Below are 27,436 nucleotides of genomic sequence, written 5' to 3' on the forward strand. Positions count from 1 at the left end.
GAAAATTGTTGCATTTATTGGGGACTATTTTCAGTTGCCTTGGACATGGAGCGTGTTGTAAGGCTCTACACACATTTTTCTATAAACAGATTCCGTCATCAAAAATCAAAAAAATTAAAAAGAGAGCAAAATGCTCTCCCTTGCGGGTCATTGTTACCAGATGCTATTTTTATTTGTCCTTACTGTTATGTATCTTCACTCAGTTGGAGGCTGCAGATGACAACTGGAAGTGAAAACTAGCACGTGGAGATGTGTATGTGAGTGAAGGATGCGACCACGTGGTGATCATGAAACGCAGGTGAGCTGCTGGAGGCTGAGGGTGGACAATTTGCCCACAAAAAATGTCTCGTATGGCAGAACTCTGTGACGATCATGTCAACATCCTCTTTCTGCACGCCTATATTCTCTTAAATGGACAGGACAAGAGCCGAGCTGCAGTTTTGCCTCGCGGAGAGGCATCCGCACAATTGCCCAATAGCCGAACAAAAAAGTCAGGAGAAAGGGAGCCTGTTGCTGGTGCGGAGACTTTGGGGGGTCAGGGGGCTGAAGATGGTTCACGACAGGCCGCCAAACATCCTTCACATTACCAACAGGGGTGAAACGACACAATTCACTGTCAAATAAATGTTTCGGATTTTTCAACTAATTATTATCTAATTTAGTCATGAAAATATAACGTTACAGAGAAATCCTTTGACTTTGATTAGTTTCTTTAGTTAAGACCTCAAGTGACAATTAATCCCTCATTCTGGGCAGCAGGTCAAATGCTGACACAAAACCCTGCAGAAATTACAGCTACATAAAAGCAACAATTGGAAACTCAGTGATTTTCAAAGTGTGAGTCCCCGGTACTCTGTCAGGGGGTCTGCGGAATAAATAATTTATAATAATCAGCACTTTCTGAAAAGTCAACTTCAGACTGGTAAGTTTTAATATCTGGATTAATACCTGCTGTAGGTTAGAAATTCTGTCAAGTAGAGTCAAAATGCAGTTTGAAGAAAAAAACCTTCATGTCAGCGGTATGAACATGAATAACATTGCAAATTGCTGTGGAACTAATAAAGGATGATCTCATCTTAAAGGATGATGCTTTAGGTTGAAATGTGTGTCTGTTTAGCATTATTAAACAAGCTTAAAGTATTTAGGGTAAAAAGGTTTTAATTACAACAAGTTCCAATAGCATCTAGGAGTAGAAATGGTAGAATATAAGCATCTGCGTTCATAAAAAGACGGGGTCCTTTAAAAGGTTTTTGGCCCCAAAATGTTTGAGAACTCCTGGTGTAGGTGGACCCCCAATAAGGAACTGGGACTGATCACTAAATGCGAGTAGATATGCATATGAAGGTTGTATTTCCATCACAGGAGAAAATAAATATGATTTTTTGGACTACTTTCATCCTTTTTCATTTATATTATATTATATACCAAGGTGCAATGCACACTTTGTTACCATCACAAGTGAAGTGCCACTACCACTAACCTCCATTACCATTGGACACAAAAAAAAATTAATTTGTGGGAACTGTTATTTGTTAATGTACAATAAAACCTGATTGGTCAGCACCTAAAAATAAATTAAGCTCTCTGCAGTCACTTACAATGAACAGGGATGTAAGATCAATAGATAGTGTAACGTCTCACCTTGGCGTCTCCTCCACCAGGTGAATGGCTCAGGTTGTCCACGGAGCCCACTTTGGACTGAGCCTTTTCCCTGAAGCTCACTTTGTGGGACTCTATCTTTACGACGCCTCCGCCTGCAGCACACGTGGACATTTATGGACACAAGCTTACATATTCACAAGCCTATTTACAGTAAACCAGTTCATTATTTCATCAATTATTCTTAAACATTATCTTAAATGTTTGACTCCAGTGATACTGATATTCTCACTGATACACTTGTGTAATCCAAGTTGCTCTGATGTCCCTTGGAGGAAAAACATGTCTACATCAAAAATCTGCATCATCACTTGTTAATATTAATTTATTTAAATGCCAGTTTGTTTCATTTATTTTTGATGAATTTATATTTTTATCCAGAAATAAATACATTTGCATGTATTTGACTCTATATTGAAAGCCTGAGAATGGAGTATATGGAATATAATGGAATATATGAGTTTATACTTAAATTGCCATGGGATACAAAAATGTGGTTCTCGGGACATCTATTTAAGAGTCTCAGTCTCTGTATTTTGGATCACTAATGAATTAAAACCTCTCTGGAACATCACCTTCATGAAGGACTGTTGTGTAACGCTGTAATTGTCTAGGTGTACCTCATACAATCAGTGTACATAGAGAGAGCAGCTTTAAAGCACCATGCATTTAATAAAAAACTAAAACTTTGTTTCCTAGCTCACCAGGCTTGTGCTTGATGTTGTCTTTAGAGCCGCACTTGGACGTCACCTTACTCAAGTCCACCTTCTTGTTGAGGATCTGCACCTGTCGAACGTCACACAATACTTTTTTACCACGAGTGATGAAAGCAGTGTGCAGGGACACAGGGGTTTCTTCTTCAGCTTCAGTCACACGTTGTATTACCACCATTATGGGAAATCAAATGGTGGAATGCAAAGCGTCCTCCATATTGTGGCAACCGTGCAAAAACAGAATAATTCAGATTGCATCTCTGAGATCATGCTGCTGCCAAACTTTGTGAACCAAAACAAATTGCAATCTTTTTTTTTAAAACGGACACTCATTGAAAAATAAATGTAGTAAAAATAATTTTAGATATTTGCCGTGAAAACGAAAGGTCCCCCCTGATGCCAAGAGCGTTTAAAATAGCATGCGTCAAGAGAAGAAGCTCAGGACAGAGCAGCATCATTTCAGGAAGAACTAGAGGTCCCACATGTACCACTCAGTCTGGAGTGATCCTCTCCACAAAACCAGACACTCAACAGAGGCGGAGCCGATCGGAGGCCAGTGGCGTTTGATCGCTTGCCCTTGTTATTTGTTTAGTAAGTTAGTGACAGAACAACACAGGGAGAGTTTAAGGAAGCAATGAAGGGGTCCTGGGAGAGGAGGCTGGCATATCAGGCTTGCTAGCATGCTGTCCAATGATTCCCTCAGAACTAAGTACTGTAGCACTTTTTCATCCTGTAGAACTGGCACTGGCTCTCTTTATGTTTTCCCATTTTAGGAGCAAAAACAAATGAGTTGAAAATATTAGATTTATTCTTTCTGTTGTTTCTCTTCTCCAGCTGCGCTCTGCTTGGTAGGCCAGAAAGTACTTACATTCCCTCCACCAGGAACGTGCTTCATATTGTCCTTGGAGCCCAAGCGTGAAGCGACGTGGCTGAAGTCCAGCTTTTTGGAGACTATCTGAACCTACATGGACACAGCATGGCAGCAAGAGGGAAGAGGAGAGCGGACGGGGGAGATGGCACGGAAAAGAAGCAGAAGGAGGAGAGGTGACCACAAAACGAAAAAGAGAGGAAAAGAAAAGAGAAGGAGAGAAGAAGTCACCATCACGGGCAGGGTTAAGAAAGGAAAGGACAGGAGGAAGGGCGAGGTTCACCTGGGCCAATACAACAGACATGTGAACTGTCTTAGGTGCACTTCATATCAACTGCTGGCCAGTGAAGCGGTCTGAAATCTGGCTTTTGTTGCCATTTGAATAGCGACAGTGACAGAAATCCAAACAGACGGGAAGATATTTGAATGTAACAATATTTTAACCCTCTGATTGCCAAGCAGTTTTGTTTCTTCTCCCGTTACATTTTTTTGTCTGTGCTCTTGTTTTAAACTGCAAAGAAAAGTCCTAAATTTAAAGGAACATCACGATCATGATCAGAAGTAGAAAGAACTCAAACATGTCGTGTGTGCAGAATATCAGGGCGACAGTGCCATATAGATCATACAAAAATGACTGTTGGTGTCAGCCAAGTTGATCATGGCTTTTGAGTTGCATTGAGGAAAAATGTAATGCTTTTACAGGATCTGTTTAGAGTTAATGATTTATTTGGGGCACCATTTTAAATGAGATCTGTAGAATAAAACGTTTTTTAATTAAATATAATTTTAAGCTTAGTTTTGGTTGCCCTGACACACAATGACAATAATGACGGTTTCTACATCTTCTGGCTGTGATAAACTTGATAGTTTCGGTGATTGTTTAAAGGAAGTATGCCTTTCCATCCTGCCGGTATGATTTTGGGGTTCAGAGGGTTAAAGAACACACACATGCAACACAACACATCCACCCCTATTGATCCACAGGACCACAGCACGTTATTAACAATGATTGACTAACGACAGCAGCATCATTGTGACTGTAGTTCAAGGCCAGGTTAGGCTGGGAGATGTTAGATGTTAAAGGCCAAACCTGACACAGAAATACATTTCGGATTCAAGTTGTGACAATTGTCTTTGTCTTCTCCATCGAGACACGGACACACATGTCAAGTGATCACGGATTTGTCAGCTGTGTGCCACCGCTCGGTGCCATGACGATCATCTCCAGTGAGCCAGCCAGCAGGAGACACGAGGATGTGAAACCCCACCGTACTTTTGCCGCAACATCAGAAATTGTGACGCAGAGTGCACTGACTCCGGAGCGTTACTGTACATTAGTGTGAGGCTTGTCTGCTGGCTGTTTGTTACTTTAGGGCAGGCCGATGCTGCAGGAAACATTTGCTGCATTTACAATAGGAACAACACAGGGTTTGGCTCTACTGCTGAGCGACAGTGGGAGGCCACATTTTAGACACGTGGCCTTTCAAGAAAAATAAATGTCAAAGTCATGCAATACAGTCGGTAACACTCATTTTCTACACTTGTCTTTTCAATGCATCCTTTGTAATCCAGTGGACCAGACAGACTTCAGCTCTGTCTGTGCGCACACATTTGTGCGCGTGTCCATACTTATCACTTCAGTGCAACCCTCCATAATAGAACATTGATGGGATATGTTTTGTGCTCAAAGAGAGAGGCTGTAAAATGATAATAAACACATAAATCCATCGCAAAAAAGCCTCCTGTTATTTCTGCTGCTCACTCATCCTCCTTGCAGTATTAGTCGGCTTGATTTTATTAAAGAATAGCCGCTAGCAAAGCAACGCAAATTTACTTTCCTATAAATTCATCACAATAAAAGTCCAATGTTATTTTGTCTTTTAAAAGCTTTCATTATCAAGTGGAAAAATCAGGAAATGTGTTTTCATCAGCTGTAACCTGACAGGACTCAGGACAGCAGGTCTCACATGAGCTCGGGACCCAGGTTTTCTCCTCTATTCTAGAAAGATGATGGAGACCTAGGTTTGATAAATTGTATAGATTATGCCCACATGCTGTCCACACAACACTGAGATCTAACTTTAATAAGGGCAAGGCCACTTCGACATGTGGTCCTGGCCAATCGGAGCCCCGATGCGAGCTAGACTTGACAGGTAATGCTTTATGGCATGACCGACATTAGTCGCAGTGAAAAGATGAGTGTAACATTGGCTTTTCAGCGTGATGTTTTTGTACTTATGTGTACAGATTGTAAAGCCCTGTGAGGCAAATTTGTATTTGTGATTTTGGGCTATACAAAATAAACTGAATTGAATAAATTGTTTTCCAGTCCTTTCAGATCACCCAAAAAATTTGATAATCCAACACATGAACATCACGTCAGATTTTGTTGTATAAGTTACAGATGTGTTTGTAAATGCATTACCACAAATATAATGTTTCTTTTCAGCTGTATCCGTCTCCAGGTAACAAAACCTTTGGAACATTAAGATGTATATTTGAATAGAGACTTCATGTTTTCTTGATGGCTGAGCATAACCCTAGAAGTAGAGTAAGAAAGCTGCAGTTTGCTTCAAATGGAGCCATTTTGAAATGAATGGAACTGTACTAAATGGCCCCTCAATGCTTTGAAGCCGTTTCCTAGTATTTGGAAATGTGCATGTGTTACGCAGAAGTCGGTGGTTTGTCATTTTCAACTCGCCAAGTAGGTCAGTTGATCAAAACACAACTAAAAGAAATATGAAAGTGAAAATAAAATAGAAAATATGTCTGAACATAAAAGTCAGAGGCAGAGAGAACCAAAGAAGGAGGGAGGTGGAGCGAGTGGTGAGATGGTGGAGAGCAGGGGCAGGCGACTCACTTTGCCCAGGCTGGTTTCTTTGGAGACGGCAGTGGCCCTGCTCTGAGAGGTGGTGGGCACCTGGGGAGACAAGACCCATCCTGGGTCAGCGACAACACTACATAACAACACACGGGGAGAGGAGGCTGTGCGAAGAGTGAGGTATGAGGATGGAAGATGGTAAGTGGAAAGAGTGGTTGAAAGCTCAAAGAAAGGTTGACGGGGGAGTAAAAGAAGATGGAAAAACCCAAAACGACGAGAAAGAAGATGCACAATGTATTTCACTGTAGCTGGTGAGGCGAATGCATTGGCCACCTTGTGCATCATGTTAACTAACATGTACTTACGCTACAGGTGCAGTGGTATGTATATTTTTGTTATTATTTCAAAATAAGAGCATCAGACGCAAGAGTAAGTGAGGAACCACAGAAAGCCAGTGTCACATGTTAAACAGGCCTTGAGGCTACATTGCCCATTAGTTGAGGGAGCAGCCAGTGTCAGAAGATGCATGCCACGGAAAGCCAAGCCCTGGTCTCGACGTTTGAAAACTGCAGACGGTCAGACCTACCTTCCCTCCTCCAGGCTGGTGCTTAATGTTGTCCGTGGAGCCGATCTTGGAGCGGACATTGCGGATCTCGGGGGCTGGTGCTGTGCTAGGGCGAGACGTGGTCCTGGAGGCGGTGGTGGTGGTGATTGAGGAAGTGGGCCGAGAGGTGCGGGGCACCGTTGGCTTCTTCTCTGGTACCGCGCCAGTGGTGGAGAAGGAGGACGTGGCTGGTTTGGCCGCTGTGGTTCGGGTGCGAGAGGCAGCGGCGGTGGAAGCGGCGCTACGCGTGGTGCTGGTGGTGGTCTTGGGCTTGGTAGAGTCTGCTGAGGTAGATGTATGGAAATAGATAGATGGATAGAGAGAGACAGAGACAGAGACATGTTAGTTTCTCTCACGCAAACATGTAGTGAAAAGTCAAAAGTACTGTATATATCTCTGGCCTTAATCAGAGCTTTATCGCTTGTCATTGCAAAGCTATGTATCCATAATTTGAATAGTCTCACTTGAGATGTTAATAATAATAATTCTCTGCTATGTTTGAAGCATTCATACATCCAGCCACCCAAAGGCAACGTGCCAACAACTGGAAATTATTTAAAAGTGCATTACGTGTTGAGAAAGTTTCTCTCACAGCAACAGCCGAACCACAAAGGACTTCATCTGTCACTTACAGTCCCACACTGGCGAATAAAAAAGTGTCAGAAAGGACAGTGAAGACCAGTGGCTAGAAAGCAGGCCGCAGAGACAAAAAGAAAACAGCCATAGAGGGATCATCTTCTTCCATCCACATATATTCTGACATCAAACTGACACCAGTCTTTTGTTTGTTTGAAAAAAAATCAAATGTGAGTGTAAGCATCTCAGTGAACAAGACTGAAGTGCTTACACTTGCACTTCTATCTCCTGCCGGTGAGCACATTTCAGCATCCCTCAGTTCGGCGTGCTAAGCCCCACTGCATTTAAATCTGTCAATTCACATTATATGTGTCAGCTTTTTTCTTTCAGAGGGCAGCATGTGCAACCGTGCATCCTGCTGTCAAGCCTCCCTGAGAGTCTTTGGTGCATCTCCAGCTCCCGGTAAGTCGTGTTTAATTGAGAAAAATCCACACGCCATATCAGCAGGAGCTGTAAAGTCCTGTCAACGCCGAGGGGACCTTAATCCACAGGCTGCTGTGGTGAAGAATTTTTTTTTTACCCCTTAGAGCCTTTCAGCAATAAAGCCTCGCTCACTCGCTCTCTGTCTGCTCGGCATTGTCATGCTTGGACGGTGCGTGTTGCAGTGTCACACTCCCGCTGACAGCCCTCATGTTACCAAAATGTCAACTAATCTGTCGACTGGAAGAGTAAAACTGTAACTGTGTGGGAAGAGCGATAGAGAGAGGGTAGGGGGGTCCAATACTATGGAGAGGAGAGGAGTGAAAAAGAATGAGGACATCAATATACGCAGACATCAAAAGCAAAGAGAGGGGTTGGGGGTCTACGACACCAGGTCAGACAATGGCTGTAAAAAAATAGCATCAACAGATTTTATTGAATACTAAAGTCTATCAAATCTGTCTGAAAAACCTGAGAAAAACTAATAATAACTCAATATTGTAAATTAATAAAACTACGGACTCAGGTGAGGGGCTCTGCCCAAAAATGGGGCTCTGCCGCACAGAAGCTTATCTAGCATGTAGGCAAGCTTATTATGGCACTGAATGCCGTTTTTGACATTTGAGGGCACCCATAGTGCACTGCATCTCTTACACATACATAAATACATACTTACAACTATATATAGTTTTCATTTCATCCAACTTTTCCTTTATGATTGAATCATAATCTACAGGCTCATAGTTAAGTTTCTTGAGAGCGTGACCTGATTCTGATGTATTCTGACTCGGGATGGATATCGTTTGGGTTTTTTTTCAAACTCTGCTGCTTTACTGGACTACACGTCATCATTATTATATATACTGGAGAGCTTTACTGGACTACACGCCATCAGTATTATAAATATACTGGGGAGCTTTGTTCCAAAAATCCGAGGACGGTAGGCAAAAGCTTCTGCACCCATGTTTCCCCAGCGATCACTCTGTGAACATGCTGAATGTGTGCATGCTGGTAGCCCCGCCCCCTTGAGCCCCACTGCATGCAGCAACATGAGAGGGAGCGGAGCAGTGACCGTGCTCTGATCCTCGCTATTTTAATAAAGTACGGATTCTAAAAATATGCATAACCCTATCGTTTTTAACGTACGGATACCATGCTACCTTTTTAATACCAGTATACCGTCCAAATTTACAGCGTAGTGTAAAAAAATAAGTATTTAAATCGGCTCAGGCATCGAAAGGAAGCACCGAAACCTGTGTTGTGTTTCGGTCCAGTAGGCACCGGACGTCGTGGAAGCGGTGCCATATTAGCATTGTTCTCGGTACCAACCCTAATTCTGACAGGTGAAGAGAGTGCTGTGATACCTGTAGAAGTCCTCAGAGCGCCAGGCTTCTTCTCCTCTCCCAATTTGCTTTCTGTCTTGGGGGCTGAAACACAGATGGTGAGCAGTGTAGTTGTTGCAGAGGGCAACGTGTGTGGATAAAAAGCAGAGCTAAAAATACAGAGGATCAAAAACGTGTACAAGCGCATCTGTGTGTGTGTGTGTGTGTATGTGAGAGAGTGGCTGCCATTACCCAAAGGCCTTCTGGCTGCAGTGGTGGTAGCGGTGCGAGTAGGCGCCGTTGTGCGCGCTGATGTAGCAGTTTTACTGGCTACTGTTGATGCAGTTCCATTTTTGGTGGCAGTGGTGGAGCCTGATGAGGCGGCAGTGCTGGCCCTCGGCACAAGAGGGCGCTTCTCTGTAGTTGTCTGTAGAGAAAGAACAATAAAAAAAAACATTTTTTTCATGGGTGATGGCAGAAAGGTCAGCAGCGGTAAAGGCTGCAAATTGACGGAAAAAAACGCCATTAACAAATCCAATGCTGTTAGCACCACGATCAATGTCAAAGCAATGATAATGCATCTTCTGTATGTACGGCTTCTGTCACCAGCTGAGTGATTTCACTGAGAAAATCAAGTCAAAGACCCTTGTCCAATGCCTGTAACATAGAGTCGCTCTCTGACGACTGCACATTTCATTCAGCGGCATATTCTCCCCCTCATAACCCCTGTGATGACGCCACACTCCACATACAGCTGAGCCACCCCGGCCACACTGAACTGAGTCACCCCGGGCCCCCGGGGCGCTCGGTGGCTAAATAAAGGCTCTTAATTTTTATCGGCCGTGGAGTTCACACGGGTTGCAGTTAAGGAGGCCACTGGACGAGGGTGACAGAAGGCCGATGAACAGAGCATGTGGCATGAAGTCATAAATAACTCAGTGGGACTTACTGATAGAAATGCCCAGTTTTACAGATCGATCTATGTGGCCTACAGTCATTGTATTATGATACTGTAGGATCCTAATATTCTCGGGCAAAGTATAACATTACATAAAAGTATATCAACACAGCTTTAATCTGGGCATTTTCTTCTTTACTGGAGACTTTGAAGTGTGAATAAAAACCGGAAATACGGGGTAGAAATGGATGTGGTTGGCATGCTACAAAGGTCTTAACCATTAGTCCACCAGGATGTCACCACAAAGTCAAAACTTAAGATCATGGTAGCAGTATATACAATGTTCCATAACATCACTCAGGGGAAAAATCTACTAGAAATGTACTCAAACGTACCGTAGACATGGTCAAAAAACTACATTTTTGAAAGTCAGAAATGATCTAGAGCTAGACATTTAAGTGTTTGGACAAACTTGATCCAAACCTATTTGATGAAGTGTCGAAGAAGTCCTTGATCTGTATAACCGAATCTTCTGCAGCCGTCCTGACAAACCCAACCTACCTTGGGTCTGACATCACGTGCAGTTGTGGTGGTGGTGATGGAGGATGCAGGGCGGCTGGTGGATGAGGTGGAGGGCCTCTTTGGACCAGCAGCGGCTGTGGATGGGGCTTTAGCTGTGGTTGTTTTTTTGTCTGAGATGGGGGTGGAGGATGTGGGACGCTTAGTCGCAGCTGTGACCGAGCCACCAGCGGCTGTGGTACTCAGACGGGTTTTAGCAGCAGCGCTCGGCTTGGTCACCCCGGCAGCCGGCTGCAACGCAAGGCCGAGACATGTGGAGAGGAGCGGCGGGGGGCAAAATGAGGAGGGAGAGCAAAGGAAAGCAAAAAATAAGGAAAACGGATGATAACTGTGGGAAGTTAAGCAGTACAAGCAACATTGAGCTATATAAATCATGGTCATTATGTTTCAAATTATACTTTTGTTTACATTACAGATTTTGTTTTAACCATATGTATATGTTATTTGAGAGAAGTTATGTTGAATACTTAAGAATTGCATAGATTTTTGCGACTACGTTATGTATAGTCAGCCTCGTAAAAGACAGCACAGAAAAAGCCCATACACGTTTGTGGTCCTCGGACTGAGTCCACATCCCACGTCAAAAAGGAAACAAATTGCAACGTGACTTGCCATATCTCGGATTCTGTTTTTGTCACAGTCGTTGAAATTTGGTATAACATCAATCATACTGCGTTTTAACAGAAAGCATTGAGATGTCCATATATACTTTCGGGGACTGCCCCTACCAAATTGCATAACAGGAGTAACTTCAGTATGTGGTTTTAAAAATGGCTTCTTGCTTTGGGGGGTTGCAAAAATAACAACATTCCCAGTGTCAAAAAACTGTGTAATTACTAAAAGTCAGCACTTAAATTTTACAAAATATAGGTATAGATTTGCAAAAAATGTCTGTAACTGTAACCTGATTTGACACAAAATGGCTCTAAAAATGTAGTGAAATAATAATTAGCATTGCTTCTACTGTTTAAAGTATATGTTATAAATGTGAACATACGTTCATGACTTGAAATCTCTCTAAACATGGCGTTTTTGTACTTTACATACAGCATACAGTTGACATGAAGCAGCAGCAGAAGCTTTAGCAGCATGCATGAAGAATTTGTTTTTAGTCTCTTTGTTGTCCTGGTATTCTTTCTTTGTGGTTGTTTTGTCTCTTTAAAGTCATTTTGTGTCTTTGTGGTTGTTTTGAGTCTTTTTGGTGTCATTGTGGTTGTTTCGTCTTTTTGAAGTCATGTTATGTGTCTTTGTGGTTGTTTTGAGTTTCTTTGGAGTAATTTTGTCTCTTTGATGTTGATTTGAGTTTCCTTGATGTTGACTTGAGTCTCTTTGTTGTCTCTTTGTGATTGTTTTGGTTTCTTGTGCTTTTTCATGTTTCTTTGTAGTTATTTGTAAAATGGTAAAGAGTCTCTTGAATCTAACTCTTGTAGTAGCATCTAGGTGGCCAGGCGGGCTACTTTGAGCCCTTGAGCCCAGTGAGCCCGTTCAGTAATCCATCCATGACCTGGAGCAAGCGTTGTCCATGGTGTCAAATGTTGATGGTCTGATAAAGATCACACAATGCCGTACCAGCGTGTCCCTTTTGCTTCTACAATATTGCTTTCCATAAAAAAATCAAACCTATTAACTTATCTTGATTTTCAGGTCGGAAATTGGCAGTCTGTGTAATGACTTACATTATAACGTGCAGCTTTTAGTCTAATATTACACAAGTTTACTTGTTGGACCCATGTTTGTTTTTTGTACAGAATATGGATCTATCAGTGTGTTAGAAGCAATATCCCATAGCTTACAGCTCCTACCTTTGTCCTTCCCACTGCCAGATCCCTGCTCAGGGGGGCACTACTTCCATTGGGTGCAGGTTTTGCTTTTTTGGCCTTCTCTGCTCCGTTTGCTCTTGCAGCCTTGTCCTTCTTGTCATCCTTTTTCTCCACAATCTTTTTGTTGGCCTGCACTTTGTCCTGCTTCTCCTCCTTGTCACCCTTCTGCATCGGCATCTCCGCAGGCTTCTCCGTCATCTTGGCTTTGTCTGTGTCGACCTTCTCGTACTTGGCGTCTACCACCTCTGGTGCCATGTTTGTCTCCGCATCGGCCTTCTTCTCCAGCTTGTCAGAACTGATATCGAGCTTGACGGGTGTCGGCTGTTGCTCCGGGGTCTTCTCTACTTTGTCCATGTGCTGCTCGTTGCTATCCTTCATCTCGGTTTCTTCAAGCTTCTCAGTGTTGTCGTGCACAGTGGACTTTTCATTTTTGTCCTCTTTTCCCTCACTGTGTATTTTCTCCACTTTGCTCTCTACCTCGGTCGTCACCTCGTTTACTACTTTCTCCGTCTTCGACAATTTGTCCTGTGCTTCTTCTACCTTGTTCATCCAATCCCCTTTATCTGCCTTCTGCTCAATTGACTCCACTTTGTCTTTCTCATTTTCTGTCTCCTTCTTTTCTTCCACCTTCTCTGTCACTTTGACTGTGTCCATCTTTTTCTCCTCTTTAGCTTTTCCTGCATCCTTCATCTCTTTCTCCTTTTCTGCCTCCTTCTCCTTCTGTGTTTCTGTCTGTTTCTCCTTCTCCATCTCTTTCTCAACCTTGGCTGGAGTCTCACTGATTGCATATTCCACCTTCACGCTCTTCTGCTCTGCTCTATCAAACAGAGGGTCGAACTGGTCCACGTTCTTTATGATGTCCTCTTTTTCCTCCTCTGTCTTGTCCATCTTGTCGGATTTTGCTGGAAAGACAATTGATTTAAATTAGAAATCACAGCAATATGTCAGACGAATGAAAGTCTTCTTTTCCAATTAAACAACATGCACCGTTATCGGCAGCAGTTCAGACATTTACGCACACAAAACCACCTGCAGAGCATTTTTAAGTGAATCAATCAGTACTTCACAAAAGGTTGTATTTGACTCATCACACGTTCTACTTGTGCTTATTTTTGAACTCTTAGAGGCAAGGTTTTTCACCCAAAAAGAAAAATAATAACAGCTTCAAAAAGCTTTTCTCCTTCTAAATTCTGTCTTCTAATCCTTATGAATACTGAGTCTCTGCACCGTGGTCCTAAATACAAACTTTCTCTGCTCAGCAAAACATGTTGTGATCATTATAGAGTGATCTGTTATATGTCTATGCTATGTAATACGCTGCTGATACTGGGCGCTGGGTGTGGTATCCAACAATAATTCTCAAACTCTGGTCATAAAGTGAAATGATACTGTGATTTGTTCTGAAAATAAATAACATATACGTGTGATCTAAAAAAAACAGGGAGAAAAAATGTCCTGACATTCAGAAGGAAAGGACAATCTTTTTGTTTTCCCAGAAACCCATGAATTTGTCAGCACGGTTCACCGGAGCAATAGTCACACGGTTTCAATACAGCACATGTGCACTTCAGTTACCATGGTTACGTTTTGCTCACATCACCGACCTTTAACTTTACTTGACAGCGTAATTGTCAGACGCTAGATAGTGTCTACAAAGTGGACAAATAGAAAAAGAAAGTCAAACTGGACATGGAAGAGAATGGTTCTTGACAAAATGCAGCTGGGAACCCTCCTCTCCCCCCCAAAGAAAATTCTACACACATTCAGAAACAGCCATGCTAAACATCCGGGGCAAAAATGTTTAGTCTCGCTGGGAAATTTGTTTGCAGGAGTGTCACATTTGCAATGCAGAGAATGTTTTGTCTCATCGATATCTATGATTAAATAAGAACCGATAGTTTTCATCTTCTTCAGGGTTCGTTAAATCCATACAAGCATCAAGTATCACATGAATTTATATAGACACACGTCTATGAGATCCTCCAGATCATCAAGCAGAAGATGAAAACTAGCCGATTCGAGTGATCATCAGCTAGTTGAGAAAAATCAGTAGTCATCTTCAGCCCATTTGATAGTGTAGATTTTATGAAAGGGTTTATGGGAAAATAATAACTCTGATGGACAGTGAGAGTACAGAAAAATTCAGTAGAGCCAATCTAAAACTTGAAGTCCGCAGATTGTAAAAGAGAGTGCTACTCTGAAGTGAATTAAAGACAAAATACTGCAAATCTAGATGGTGTCGTTGCCCTGCCAAACCGAAATATTGTGCAATACAAACAAGTCAAAAGAAGATTGACTCATTGAATGAAACATGTGCGTCGGCCGTCCTCGGGCAGGGGCTGACCTAACAATGGAGCACGGTCAGGAGCTACTGACTCCAGCTGTGTTCCAGTTTGGGAGCTAGATCCTCAGATGTCCACATGTCTGAAAATGAGTCCAATATAATAGAAAGTGCAGCATAATCCTGTTTGTCCTTCCAAGCCAATCCATTGTGCGCCTGACTCAGGGAAACATATGTCTACTTTCCACCTATGTGGATGCAATGTGCAGGAATGTGAACAAATACAAATATGTGGTCTATTTTTGGAGCTGCACACAGGTTGAGGAGGTTGGTGGTAGTTTCAGAAAACAGACAACTAAAGTTGTACAATGCATTCTGAGTTTTAGTCATTTTGGAAAGTGATACATCAATAGTATTTACAAATCATGGGTTTGTCAATCCTGTTGTTATTCCTTGCATTACTTCTATTTGGGGGCTAATATGACTAAGTAATTCTCACCTGTGACGTTGCACAAAAAAGTCAATTTTACAAATCAAGATTAGCTAATCACTCACACTAAGTTTTCTGTTGTATTTTGCAGACTAATGGGAGAAAACACATCAGAGGACTTCAATTTGGAATACAATTATCAAAGAAAGATCAAGGACCTTTGATTGCACTGCTATAAAGTCCGCGTGTGGAAGACGGATTAACAGATCTAGAGGCGCATGGGCAGACAGAAAGAGACCAAGCATTACGTAGTATGTAGAGGGAACTAAGAGGTGAAAACAAAATAACTTGATTAGAAATGAATACACATTCTCTTTAATCTGTTTTGTTCACTTTTTTTATATTACCTTCTGTTTTAAATGGTAACGTGCTAATAAAGACCTTTAAAACGCAAGGGACTAGAAGAGATAACGGGAGGACAACAGGCGTAGGAAAGGAGGGAACAAGACGAGGGAATTGGGGCGTAAACCTTTGAGCAGAATGAAATGACATTGTTATCTTACATAACGTACAGCGACCCCAGACCTGGAACGTTGACAGACATCAGACCAAACAGAGAGAACACTAATAGGTGACTACCTACAAGAAGAAAAAAAAAACCTGACCTAAATAAAGTGAGACAGCGGTGTGACAAGACAAAGGAAAGGGAACAAGAGAACGGGAGCAAATCAAATAAACAAAGGTGGCCTTATTTTTGAAACGTGCTATACAAATAAACAAATAAAAAAAATAAACAAATACAAAAATAAATAATGAGAGACTCAAGATAATCAACTTGATCCACTATCTACTGCAGAGATCTCATGTGTGTGAAAGGTGTCAATAAGTGCGGTGAAAATGGCTACAGTGAAGCAAATAGAAGGTCACACCCAACCAGACACAGAGTGGACGTAGTAACCGTGACACGACCCTTTGGTATATGGACTGCTGGTGTTAAGACGCAAGTTCTGCATTTTGGAAGTCACCAATTTGTTTTTTTGCAACCAAAGTTGACACTCAATGTTACATTTAACTTTAATAAAGTGAAAACCAACTGTGCAAGGGTTAAAGTTGTAAGATGAAGAGACGGACAACTCCCAGACCAGACAACACTGTGGTTAACTGTCAATCCCCTTGTAGCCCTGCCCTTAAGAAATCATTTGCTTTATCGCACGTTTGACTCTAAATGGACCCCAATTTACGAAATTAACATCATGCTGTATTAAAGAAGACTTGAAACTAGAAATTGAGACCATAACCTCATGTTTACAATGTTTACTGGGGTAATAAATCAAGAGAGAGTCATTTTCTCATTGACTTCTATACAATCTGACTTCTTTTAGGAAACAGAGAAAATGTATTCCTTAGGAAATTCCTTAATTCCTTAGGAAACAGAGAAAATGTTCCCGGTAAGAAAAAAGTTCACCTTCTCTTCAACTATAAACACTGGAGAAAAGACAATTTAAAAATGTTTTTTCTTCACTTTTTTATGTTATTCATTGCGTTACTAAGATGCGATTTATAGCTTGACAGAGATGTTTGAAACTTCCATTATTGATTAATTCTCTTCATTTTTCACAACGTTGACCAAGTGATTTTCCCAACCCCTTGACCAACAAATTCTAGCAAACAAATGTGATAGACAGCTCTTAAGCCCGAGACCGCAGGGAATCACAGATATTACAGCGGTTGAACTATTAGACAAGAAGCAGAGAGAAAGAATAAAAAAAAGCAATCATTCGTTTCCCGAGAGACGGACATTCATTATTGACGGCGCTTGTGATTGTAAAGCATCAATCACATGAGAACATGCTGGTACAGTGGAGGTCAAAAATTATGTCAGCGCAGTCATGACGATATATTTTCGCATCCATACCGGCTTTGCATTTGGTCCTGAACGGTTCCTCTGACCTCCGATTTATGTGGATGTCAACCTGCTGCATTAGCAGAGCCGCTAAACTCCAGAAACTCCAGTTGCCTTGTACAATATATGGCTCAGAGAACAATGAGTATCTGAGTGCAGCGAGCCAGTTACATTCAAAGCTTCATTAGCATAATGATAACGCTTACAGCTCATTTAGGGCTGTTAATTGTGGACTCTACTGAAGAGCATCATCTCACCTCAAGTCTTTTTTTCCCATCAATATGGTAAAATATGCAGACTCGACTCTTGCATCTTTAAGGTGTCTCATAATTTGATGATTTTAGAAATGTAGGATAAAAAAAATCCACGTCCAACATTTTAAAACTCGGATTTGATCATTTGTATGACATATGCAGTTGGAATGCATTTGCTTTTTTTTGTGAGAGAATCAAAACTCGTCTTTTAAGACTTTAGTTAATGAAGGTTGTTTTCTTCACCGGTGAAGCGAAAAGCAATTGAAAAGGATCTTTATATTCTACAAAGAATAGGAAGAAAATATTCAGAGGTTAAAATGAATTTCTTATCTACTGATATTTCCTTCCTTCATCAGGCTTTCATTTGGCTCCTCAAGTGGATTACGGAAATACACTTGGCGCTCTTTGACTGAGCGGGGTTTGACAGCCTTGACAGCAGCACTCTCTGTGAAGTGAAAGCTACACTCCGTCGTGCCCTTTGGTGGCACATCAAACATGGTGGACGCTCAAGTGGTTGTGAAGTGGTAACAGAGTGGACAGTGGACTTTGTGGCTTAATCTGAAGTGTGAGGCCCTCCGTTTGGCAGCTTAGTTACTGCATGAGTGGCAGCAGTCTCTAAACATTAAATATCTTTGGAAAGTCTGCAGAAAAGTAGCTAAAACAAGACTCAACTGGTAAACGTTTGATACTCGAGAAAAACTCAAAACGCAAGAACTTCGGTTAATGTGCTTACTTTAAACTTAAATTCTGAATGTATTTATTAGAGTTCATACTCAGTGAACACTATCTGCTATCACTGGAAAAAAAAGGCAAGTAGCGCTCATTCCAGAAGTGTGTAAGTCTGTATATGATAGTTTGAGTTATAATATGAAGAGCTGGGACTTTTTCAAAAGGCACCAAGGATTAAACACACATTTGTATGTTTAAGACATCTGAATAGACATATGCATACAAATAAATGAAAATCACACAAAAAGCTAATAATATGCACACTCAAAGACAAACAAACAATTATGCAAATAAAAATGCACACAGTGCTGCTATTTTACTGTGACCAGCATGAAGCAAAAGCCAACACATGCGCATGGTCTGGAGTCGCTTACTCCAGCCGAACACAGGGCTGCCGGCGGACAAAACATTTGTCTCAAAGGAGGAAATATTGCTAGATTGAATTTAATAACCTTCTTTCTTCTCTTTTTTTAAAAATCGTTCTTGTCTTGTGTTACATTTATTATTTACGCCTTTTTCATGCTTCGCCCAAAATCTTTACTTCTTGTTTTTCGTTATAATACATTCATTTGCATCTCTGCCTCCTGTTTTCTTTGTTTCCCTTTTTTAATGTTTTTTATCCCACCCCACCCAATGCTGTCTTCTTTTTAAAATCTGCTAATCATCGTTTCCCACAACCACTCTCTCTCTCTCTCTCTCTCGCTCTCTCGCTCTCTCTCTCATGACAAAGCTAAAGCAAACTGCACACTTACAGCTTTTTGTGGAAATCATACAAAGCACATGCGTATGCATTAACCAGGGTGGATATATGAGGTCTTTACACAACAACAGGAGCAACAGAAATACCCCTATGACCTTGGTAAGAAAGCAAACAGATGCATGAATACAACACACAGCCTCTGGCTCGATGACTCTGCCGTGCTCCTGTTTAGACTTCAGGGGGGGATAAAGATCACTGCCCCTTTAATACTCCAGTGGCCAGGCTTGTAGCTTCTGCCACACACAGGTTTGTAGCGGGATGCGGAAAAACCAGCCACAACGTGCGAGCAAAGAGCTACAAAGATACGGACCAAAAGGAGGAGAGGAGGAGACGGAAGTGAAAGAAAGCTAGACTGTTGTCCGTGCTCCCCAGTCAGTGACCCCATTTTGACTCATCATTCGACGTGACTGTGACCCGCTTTCAGCCATCTTGGCTATGCCTGTCTTCACCAAGAATCTAATGAGTATTTTGTGCTCAACAGGAAGACAGAAGAACGAGCCAGAAGGAGACAGCCTTGCAGACTGACAAAAAATGAGGGAGGGGAAGCGTGTAGCGTGATGGAAAATGAGGTTGGACAAAGGCATTGCTTCCATCCGCTATAATGGGCCGTGTGACCCTGACCCTGTATTAAAATGTCTACTATACAACCTCATGCTGCAAGCTTATAGAGCTGCAACACACATTTGCATACGCATGAACATACACACTGACTGTTTCAAAGCTAGATTTTTTTTTGTGATTAGTAATCAATGTCAATGAGAGAAGTTTTCTTGGGAACAAAACATGGATGTTTAATTTTTGCTTTAAGACCACCTGTGTCCACAAATGCAAAAAACTAAGACAATGTGCCTGTTGTATCAGTATTTACACACTTTGAATTGTCACACGCCCAGTACAGTCTGACGCTGATCTGTGTCTAAAATTGGCACATGATGTTTGACCAACAACACAACGAGACAGATACTACCAACGTGGAATGTCAAGTAGCCTGCGGGAGGGGGTGGGCGGCTCGCACTCTGTTGCTCTTCTCTCAGCTTTTCATTATTTCACTCTTTCTCTCTCGCTGTCTGGCGCTCCGTCTCTCAGTCTGCCTCTGCAGCTATTCCTAGCCCCGAGCCATTTGCAAGCTCGGACCAGAAAACCAAGTCTGGATTGAAACCGACTGTCAATGAAAGAATGACTGAACGGCTGATGCCTTCCGCCGTCAACCATAATCTACACGCTGCTACGCAAGAGTACACAAAAGCTCTTGAGAATATTTTCCTCACCATACAGTTGTCGGTGATAGGAGTAGAATTTATATGCTATTTGAAAAATGAATCTTTGGAATTGCTGGCAGCTTTCCGTTTGTGCCTCACTGCAGCTCACACAGCCACCAAACAGAAGACAACACTCAATCAATACATCATCTTTCTTTTTCGACCTTAATCATCTCCCTGCTGCACCCACTTTAACTCTTAAGCAACAAACCCTTTTTTCTGGGTGTCACGGTCACCGATTAATTACATTGTTGGACTGCCACGTGATGTTTTAAGATTTCAGTTGTATAATCTGCTGTGCCTTGTACCGGGATTATTTTTAACGACAGTGTCTTCTTTCCATCTATTCTATCAATTTATCTATCACATGTTCATATTCGCGTAACTTTTCACAGCAGTCAATGAAAGTTATACATAGCGTTATCCTGCATCCTGCGAACAGAGCTGTGGTCAGTAAAGCTTAACCTACAAACTCATATCAACATCTTTGACAAACACAGTTAAAAGTGGGAAGGGGGACTGCTAACATGACTTCCACCTACCATCCCCTGTGATAAAAGGGTTAGTGCTGGAGTTCAAGCCGAGGCTGGTAAAGCCACCAGAGGGAAGGTCATCACCAATGTCCAATGTCGATTTGTTGCTAGCTCCAAAGTCTACACCTGCACCAGTGTTGAGTTTAGTGTTTGCTTCATTGCCACCGAAATCAGCATGTTTAACCATGTCAGATTTGTGACCGGTTTCCCCTTCAGTGTCGGAGTCTACTTTTAAAAGAGAGCTAGAATCCATGCCACCAAACCCCTTTGGGCTGAGAGGCACTGAAAGCACAATGCCACCTGGCTCCTTCTCCACCTTGAAAACCTCAACTGGGACATCGAGTGGTGACAGAGCATAGCCAGCATTGCAATCTTTCAGCAGTGGGAATGGGGATAGGCAGAGTCGGGGTTCAGGTGGGGCTTGCCGCAGGTCGTTGATTGTGGCGCCTGCTGCTGAGAGGGTAGGCTGCGGGGTCTGGGACTGATCTTCCGCAACGGTAAGTGAACGCTTCATGGAGTGTGGCGAGCGACGTGGACCGCCCATCGGCGATGCAAGCCGGTCCAGTCCCGCCCCATCTCCACCTGGGTATTTATCAGGCAGCTCTAGACTGGTTGGTACCGACAGGTGGGAACATTCAGACATTGCACGGCGCATAGCCTTCCTCTGCTGCTCAGCTCGCCCCATAAAACATGGCTCCAACTCCATCTCCTCCTCTTCTATCTCTTCCTCCTCGCTGTTGTCCCTTGAAGAGTCCTCAGATAATTGTTGAGGCCCCAGGGCTGCCTCGGCTACAGCCACAACCACATTGGCCCTCTCCAAGTGGTTGTTGTTGACAACTCCAATGACGCAGTAGTTAGGGGCCACCTGCGGCATGGCAACCTTTGGGCTGGATTCAACAAAAGTTGAGTTGTTCCATGGGTCTGAGGGCGAGTCTCCATCTATTAGGGATGCCTGCATCAGTGAGGCACCCATTGAGTGTTGAGGCATGGCACTAGTGGGTGATGACAGTTCCATACGCCTGGCTGGGGATCCAGGAACAGGTGGGAGGGACACCCTGCTAGTACCCCCACTTCCCAGGGCAGAGGGTAGTCTTCCCGGGGAAGCTGGGGATGGAGAGGAGGACAGAGGGCTGTCTGGGCTTTCCCCTGCGCTGCCAAGTGATGTGTTACCTAGCGAGATGCTTCCGGAGATGCCCCCAAACCTGCTTGGCACCTTCAGCTCTGCATCGATGCTGCCACTGCCTGGTTGCTCGAAGATGCACAGCTTGTCCTCATCTGTGAGTCCGGTCGATGCCAGAGTCCCACCACCTACCACCAGGCCCTTTGGGGTACCCATGTCCATACCCGTGGGCGGCTGCCAATCCCAGCTCTGAGCCGGCACAGTGGTTGTCAGAGACGGCACCTTACACAGCTCGCTGTACTCTGAGAAAGGAGAGCCAGGCTGCTGATTGGAGATAGAAGACATGCTGTCTCTCCTTTCTATACTAGTTCCTCCCCCCTTTTCTTTGTTCCACAGTCTGTCTTTGTCTAAATCTTAGGTGTCCAAAGGTAATCTTCAACACTTCTCTCCCCTTCCCTCCGTTTTTCCTTTGTTGCCTTGCGCTGTTGTTCCCCTTCGTTCAGCCACTCAGGTATGCTCTGTGTGTGGAGTCTCTCGTGCCGTGCCTCCGTTCTGAACTCAAACACACACACTGAGGGTGAACTGGATGTACAGATCTCTCCCTCGTCCCCTCTCCCTCTCTCTCTCTGATTATAACAGTGCTCATGTGACCCAGTTGTGACTGCCAATTGGCTACTGTCATTTCCTAGATCCCACCCACTGTGGTGGAGTGAGTTAAGCCCCCTCCCCTCTAGTTTTCTCTTTCACTCCACGTTTTTCTCCCCCTTCAATCCTTTTCTTCCTCTCGTTCTGTCTCATGGTAAAAAAAAAACACAACGCACATACACACAGCTCTGTCTACCCCCCTTGGGGAGGATTGAGTTAGGGCTAAAGCAGGCGCTTCAGGGTGGGGGGGATCTGAGTGTATGAGTGGATCTGAACTCAAGATCTTTCCAAACCATACTGATACACCGGAGCTAGAAAGACAAAAGTAATAGTAGCATGAAGCTACCGAGAGAGAACATGTGAATGTTTTTCGTGAGCTTGCATGTGTCAATGCAGAACCATTAAGGCGTGCATCTCCCAGCCTTTCCTTAGTAAGAGAGAAGAAGAAAAAAAAGACAAGAAAAAGAGGGGGAGATAAGAAATGGGAGTTATGGGAGATGGGTGAAGGGTAAAGCCCATCTGGTCACATGTTGAGAATCACACTACATTACCACCCTCCATTCAACCATGCTCATATACCCACACACATGGATAATCAAACTTAAGAAGCTCTCCAAAATACACCGAAACAGTAGATTTCTTCCACATTAACACACACAGTGTATCCACTTGAGTTTTCATTCTGCCACGTAGCAGGCAAGAAACATTCATGAAAGACAGACACGCTCATACATGCAACAATACAGCCACACACTTCAGCCAGAACACTTCAGGCATCTCAGAGAAACACTCTGAGTCGAGCCTTTAAACATTTAACAGGAACTCAGCTGGTTGTGTTTCACAAAAACACTTTCAGCTCCGTTTTCGTTCTTGCTGAGTTCCTGTTAAATCAAAACTGTGATTTTCACTAAAGTTGCAGTGATTTACAACCATATGAGGTGTGCTCAGAAAACTACATCTTTAAACTGTCTGCTTCATACAGCAAACGCTTGAAAATAATCCAACCAGACATTGTCCAATCGTGGCTGGGGCTTTTGTTTACCTCAACTGCAACGTAAAGTAGAGTTTTTTTGCTCTTAATAGCCCCATATCAGAGGTTTCAAAGCTATTTCTTTCTGGTAAGTAAGTACTTTAGTAAGGCGACTTGCTCTTTGATCTGCTACAAATAATTTTCTGTTGATTCTGTTTGGGCTTAATGCAAACCAAAAACTTCCTCTTGTATTGATCTGTACAACTACATAAGACCAGGTCACATTTATTATTTTATAAATGTAGTAAATATAAAATGTAAAATATTTTTAGGTTACTAAAATTATATTTTCGATAGAAATACTCCTTCAATCACTAACTAATTCGTATTGCTTCGGTCTTCAGTTACTGTTAATGAACCTTAACCCTTCTTACCGGATGTTACACATAAGAAGTGTCATTACAAAATATTTGCAAGTGCTGGGTAACAATAACCTGAACAGGAAAACAAAAGTACCTTAAAACAGTACTTTAAATCGATTGTTTAATTATTTAAACATTTCAGACAAGCTATTAAAATACTCTGTATGACATACAAACATATATCTGCACTTACATGGTGTCAATATAAAATTCTATGGCTGAGTACATTAGATACATGTCAGTAATATAGACTTTTACAAAGATGGGCAACGGGTCTCCATTTCCAGGTCCAACCCGACCTAGTCAGCTTGTTAGCTTGAGAGCTACCTCGTTGCTGCATCAAATAAATTGCTGCATCACATAAATAATTAAAACCAACCCTATCAGACAAATTAACACATGAACATACATCCATATTGTAACATCAACCTAAAATGACAAAGACATCTTTGGGTAAATTGTATTGGACGTGTTCTTTGATTTTCTTTGTCTTGTTTGACCTATCTGCTAACATGGAAAAGGGGCGGGGTTTATGACCAATACTGCAGCCAGCCACCAGGGGACGATCAAGATGTTTTGGCTTTATTTTTGGCTTGTGTGACTGCTTTGTGTGTTCAGCGCCAGTCAAAATAGCTGGGGGTTACAGGCGTTCTTGTTGTTCTCGGTTTGGACTGAAGGCTGAACGTCGGCAAAAAACAATGGTTTAAAACAGACAGATAGGCAAACAGGGGCAGGGATGCAGACAGATGAGGGCAGAAAGAGGGAGGCAGAAGCAAACCATAGGAATGAAGACTGGGTGTATTAAGTAGGGATAACGATTGGACATCTTTGGGAGTAAAAGAGCAGAAGAAATAAGATAGCAATGACCTAGGCAGTAGAACAAGGAAGGATGAAGAGGTCAGAGTATTTAAGGAGTAAAAGGGAGGTGTAGAAGAAAGGCACAAAGGTGTTAAAGTGAAAAAGAAATCGCAACAAAGGATGCAAGAAGTGAGGGAAAGTTTACTGGAGATTCGGTATGAATACACACATTGCCTCCAGAAATCATGACATAAAAAAATGGAGAGCTGAACGGTACAAAGCTGCCGTCAATGGCATCTTGCTTTGCACTGTATCGAACAAGAAACTATGAAAAGATCTTCTTCTGCCCTCTTTTTTAAATTGCACACAATTACACTTTTGTATAAAACAGCATATACAACCCTACTTCTTTCGTCATAACCCTGACTTTAACTTCTTTAATCCCGATTTTAAGCTCAAATCCAATTGAACTGTAAAACCTGCTAAATTATTATTTTTTTGCCAATTTTCAAAGACATTTCCCCAGAACATCTTAAAAGAGGTGCTTATTCACAATCTTTTTCATGGTTTACTCGACAACTGCTCCTTGCTTCATAAAACACAAAATGAACAAGGGCTTTGTTTTTTTCTTATGTTTCGCCTCTGTAAAGAAAAAAAGAGTCCGGCCAAGCTGGCATTAGAAATGGCAAAGGTTGAAGCAAACGTCAATCTCTCCCTGGCAGCTGATCCACAAAACTGAAAAACAAATACATATTGATAGATATCTAACAAAACTACAATAAAAGAGAAAGAAATTAAAAAAACTGTAAACATTTTGTGATTAGTCTTGACCAGGCACACATGCACCCAAAAAAGAAAAAATCAAATGAGATAAATAAATTACCACAAATGAGTGAAGACTGAATCGAACAAACAACATCGTCATCGTCATCTTCTTCATGAGAAATTCTTACCTTTATGGGCATAAAGGAGACAATGCCTATAGGCACACATCCCTGCTCTCTCATATACATTGTATGTGTCTTTGTTCAACAGAGAAATAATCTCAATTTTTAACTGCTAAACTGGCATCATTCCATTTAGAAAAGAGTTTCAAATCACTCTCACACAGTCATGGCATCAACTCAAACATTCTCCCTGGTTCATGCACACACAAAACCATGTAGGACGGAGAAGGTCTCCGTTGTTGTTTTTGTTGTGGTGGAGCACAGTGAACGGCGGGACTTTGCCCTGGGGATAATGCCATTTTTCATTTTGGTGCATGCAGTTGTGGTATTTCAGTGACCTGCCGAGAGCTCCGACTTCAAGGAAGTGTGAGGAGAAGCGCAGCAGGGGGCGTGTCAGTAACAATCAGGCAGCAGTGGAGTGCAGTTTTAGGGTCTGCTCTTGGTATTTTTGGGCTAATTTTGTGTTGTTTTTTCTGACGTTTTAAAATGAAACCTTGAAAAAAACTAAAAAGGTTGAAACTTAAAGTTAAGTATATGACTGGAGTTCACCACAGCTGGAGAGCATGCCTCCACCAAAATCACCGTACGGTCACATCAGAGTCATCGTCACTAACACATCCCACTTGCACAGATAGACAGACGGGCGGTTGTGGACCGACAGGTAGTTGGGTAGACATGCTGGTAGGTGGGCAGACACGCTCAAGGCTGGTGTACTGACCTCTGTGTCACATTGGTCTCTTTTTTATTCTCTCTTTGTCTGCTTGCCCCTTGAAGAAAAAATCTGACACCAGAGTCCTATGGGGACAAACACAGCCCACCAAGAGGATGACCTCACCCTGTCTGACTGGCAAAGACACACAAACATACACACACGTTGTATAATCCCACTGGGCGACAGAAGTGCTGTGCCTAATAACTGGTGCAGTGCGGCTGCACAATATATTGTTGCAGCATCAACACGGTGGTGGCTGGACCTCGTCGGGCTCATAACCGGCTCTAGGTTAGGTTACAGTGAAGGTAGCTTGCGGCTCCAGCCGAGAGCTTTACAGCACCCTTCACCTTGGCCAGGGCCCGCCTTAGTGCTCTTTCCCGTGGCTCAAAGAATGACTTATCCTGGCCGGATGGAGATATATATATATATACACATAAATAAAATACAGAGAAAACATCTGAATGATTTTTTAAAAGATGTGGTCAATCAAAGGGCTCCTACATGCCAACTTTAAATGGTCCTGTTGAATCAGGTAAAGACAGAAAACAGACGTGTCTTTCCATTTAATGTTTTTCATAGTTTATATCAACCAGCCCTGTTGTAATGAGGTTGTACTAAACTCTCCAAAGCAGGTTACTCATGAGCTGAGGCACACCTGAAATGGCCACTTAGCAAGTACGCTTGAAGAAAGCGACAAATTCCATTGCTGTGGCCTAAAAACTGAGAGGCATTTTTGTTGTTGTACTTTACCTCTGAAAGTACAGAGAGAGAGAGAGAGAGAGAGAGAGAGAGAGAGAGAGAGAGAGAGAGAGAGAGAGAGAGAGAGGATAATCTCAGCAGGGGGTGTTGTAGGAATGGATGACGGAGGGATTCAGAGTCTTTCGTGACGTCTATTTATAGCTCAATCGAATCTCCTTCACAGCCCGTCACAACACCCTCATCTTCGCTAAACATCCATAGTTTCCTCCGTAGCCTCTCTCCCCATTAGTCGCAAAAGCAACTGCCTCCTGCTGCTATGGCAACTGGCTCCTCAGCGTGCCGGGCTCCACGTGGGGGAATTGGAGGGGAAATGGTTGGAGGGGATGTTTGGTGGTGATTGCGGGGGTGGGGTTGGGGGTGGGTGGTATCGTCTGAAGAATCAGGGGCTAATGGAGAAAGGGTGGGTGATGGAAGGAGGAGGGTTATTAACAGGCTACATAATCTACTCTGCCTCTTTCCTCAGGTCAAAGAGTGTATTCTAGTCTACGGTGTCTTTGTGGTAATTACAATCATCAGAAGAAAAAATGATGTAGTTCCTAAAAAAACGGTATGGCAACAGAATGATGGAAAAACA

The 27,436-nt window shown here is 42.6% G+C and overlaps 1 protein-coding gene across 8 annotated transcripts in view; it reads right to left on the bottom strand.

The window, feature by feature from the left end:
• Positions 1-27,436, bottom strand: part of LOC137788936 (microtubule-associated protein 4) — a 92,274-nt gene that overhangs the window by 4,998 nt on the left and 59,840 nt on the right. For 3 of the 8 annotated variants that reach the window (XM_068582124.1, XM_068582127.1, XM_068582132.1), the window contains 9 exons: positions 12,323-13,242; positions 10,503-10,751; positions 9,296-9,470; positions 9,086-9,148; positions 6,648-6,949; positions 6,101-6,160; positions 3,241-3,333; positions 2,364-2,445; positions 1,642-1,754 (listed from right to left, as the gene is read on the bottom strand). In XM_068582124.1, the coding sequence (XP_068438225.1) occupies positions 1,642-1,754; positions 2,364-2,445; positions 3,241-3,333; positions 6,101-6,160; positions 6,648-6,949; positions 9,086-9,148; positions 9,296-9,470; positions 10,503-10,751; positions 12,323-13,242 (2,057 nt within the window). Of the gene's footprint in view, positions 1-1,641; positions 1,755-2,363; positions 2,446-3,240; positions 3,334-6,100; positions 6,161-6,647; positions 6,950-9,085; positions 9,149-9,295; positions 9,471-10,502; positions 10,752-12,322; positions 13,243-20,498; positions 22,211-27,436 lie in introns of those variants that run through there. The other 5 variants (XM_068582130.1, XM_068582125.1, XM_068582126.1 and 2 more) reach the window with 5 other exon arrangements.

This window comes from Clinocottus analis, unplaced genomic scaffold, assembly GCF_023055335.1.
Source record: "Clinocottus analis isolate CAN_PGR_092001 unplaced genomic scaffold, fCliAna1.0.p SCAF_18, whole genome shotgun sequence".
NCBI lineage: Eukaryota > Metazoa > Chordata > Actinopteri > Perciformes > Cottidae > Clinocottus > Clinocottus analis.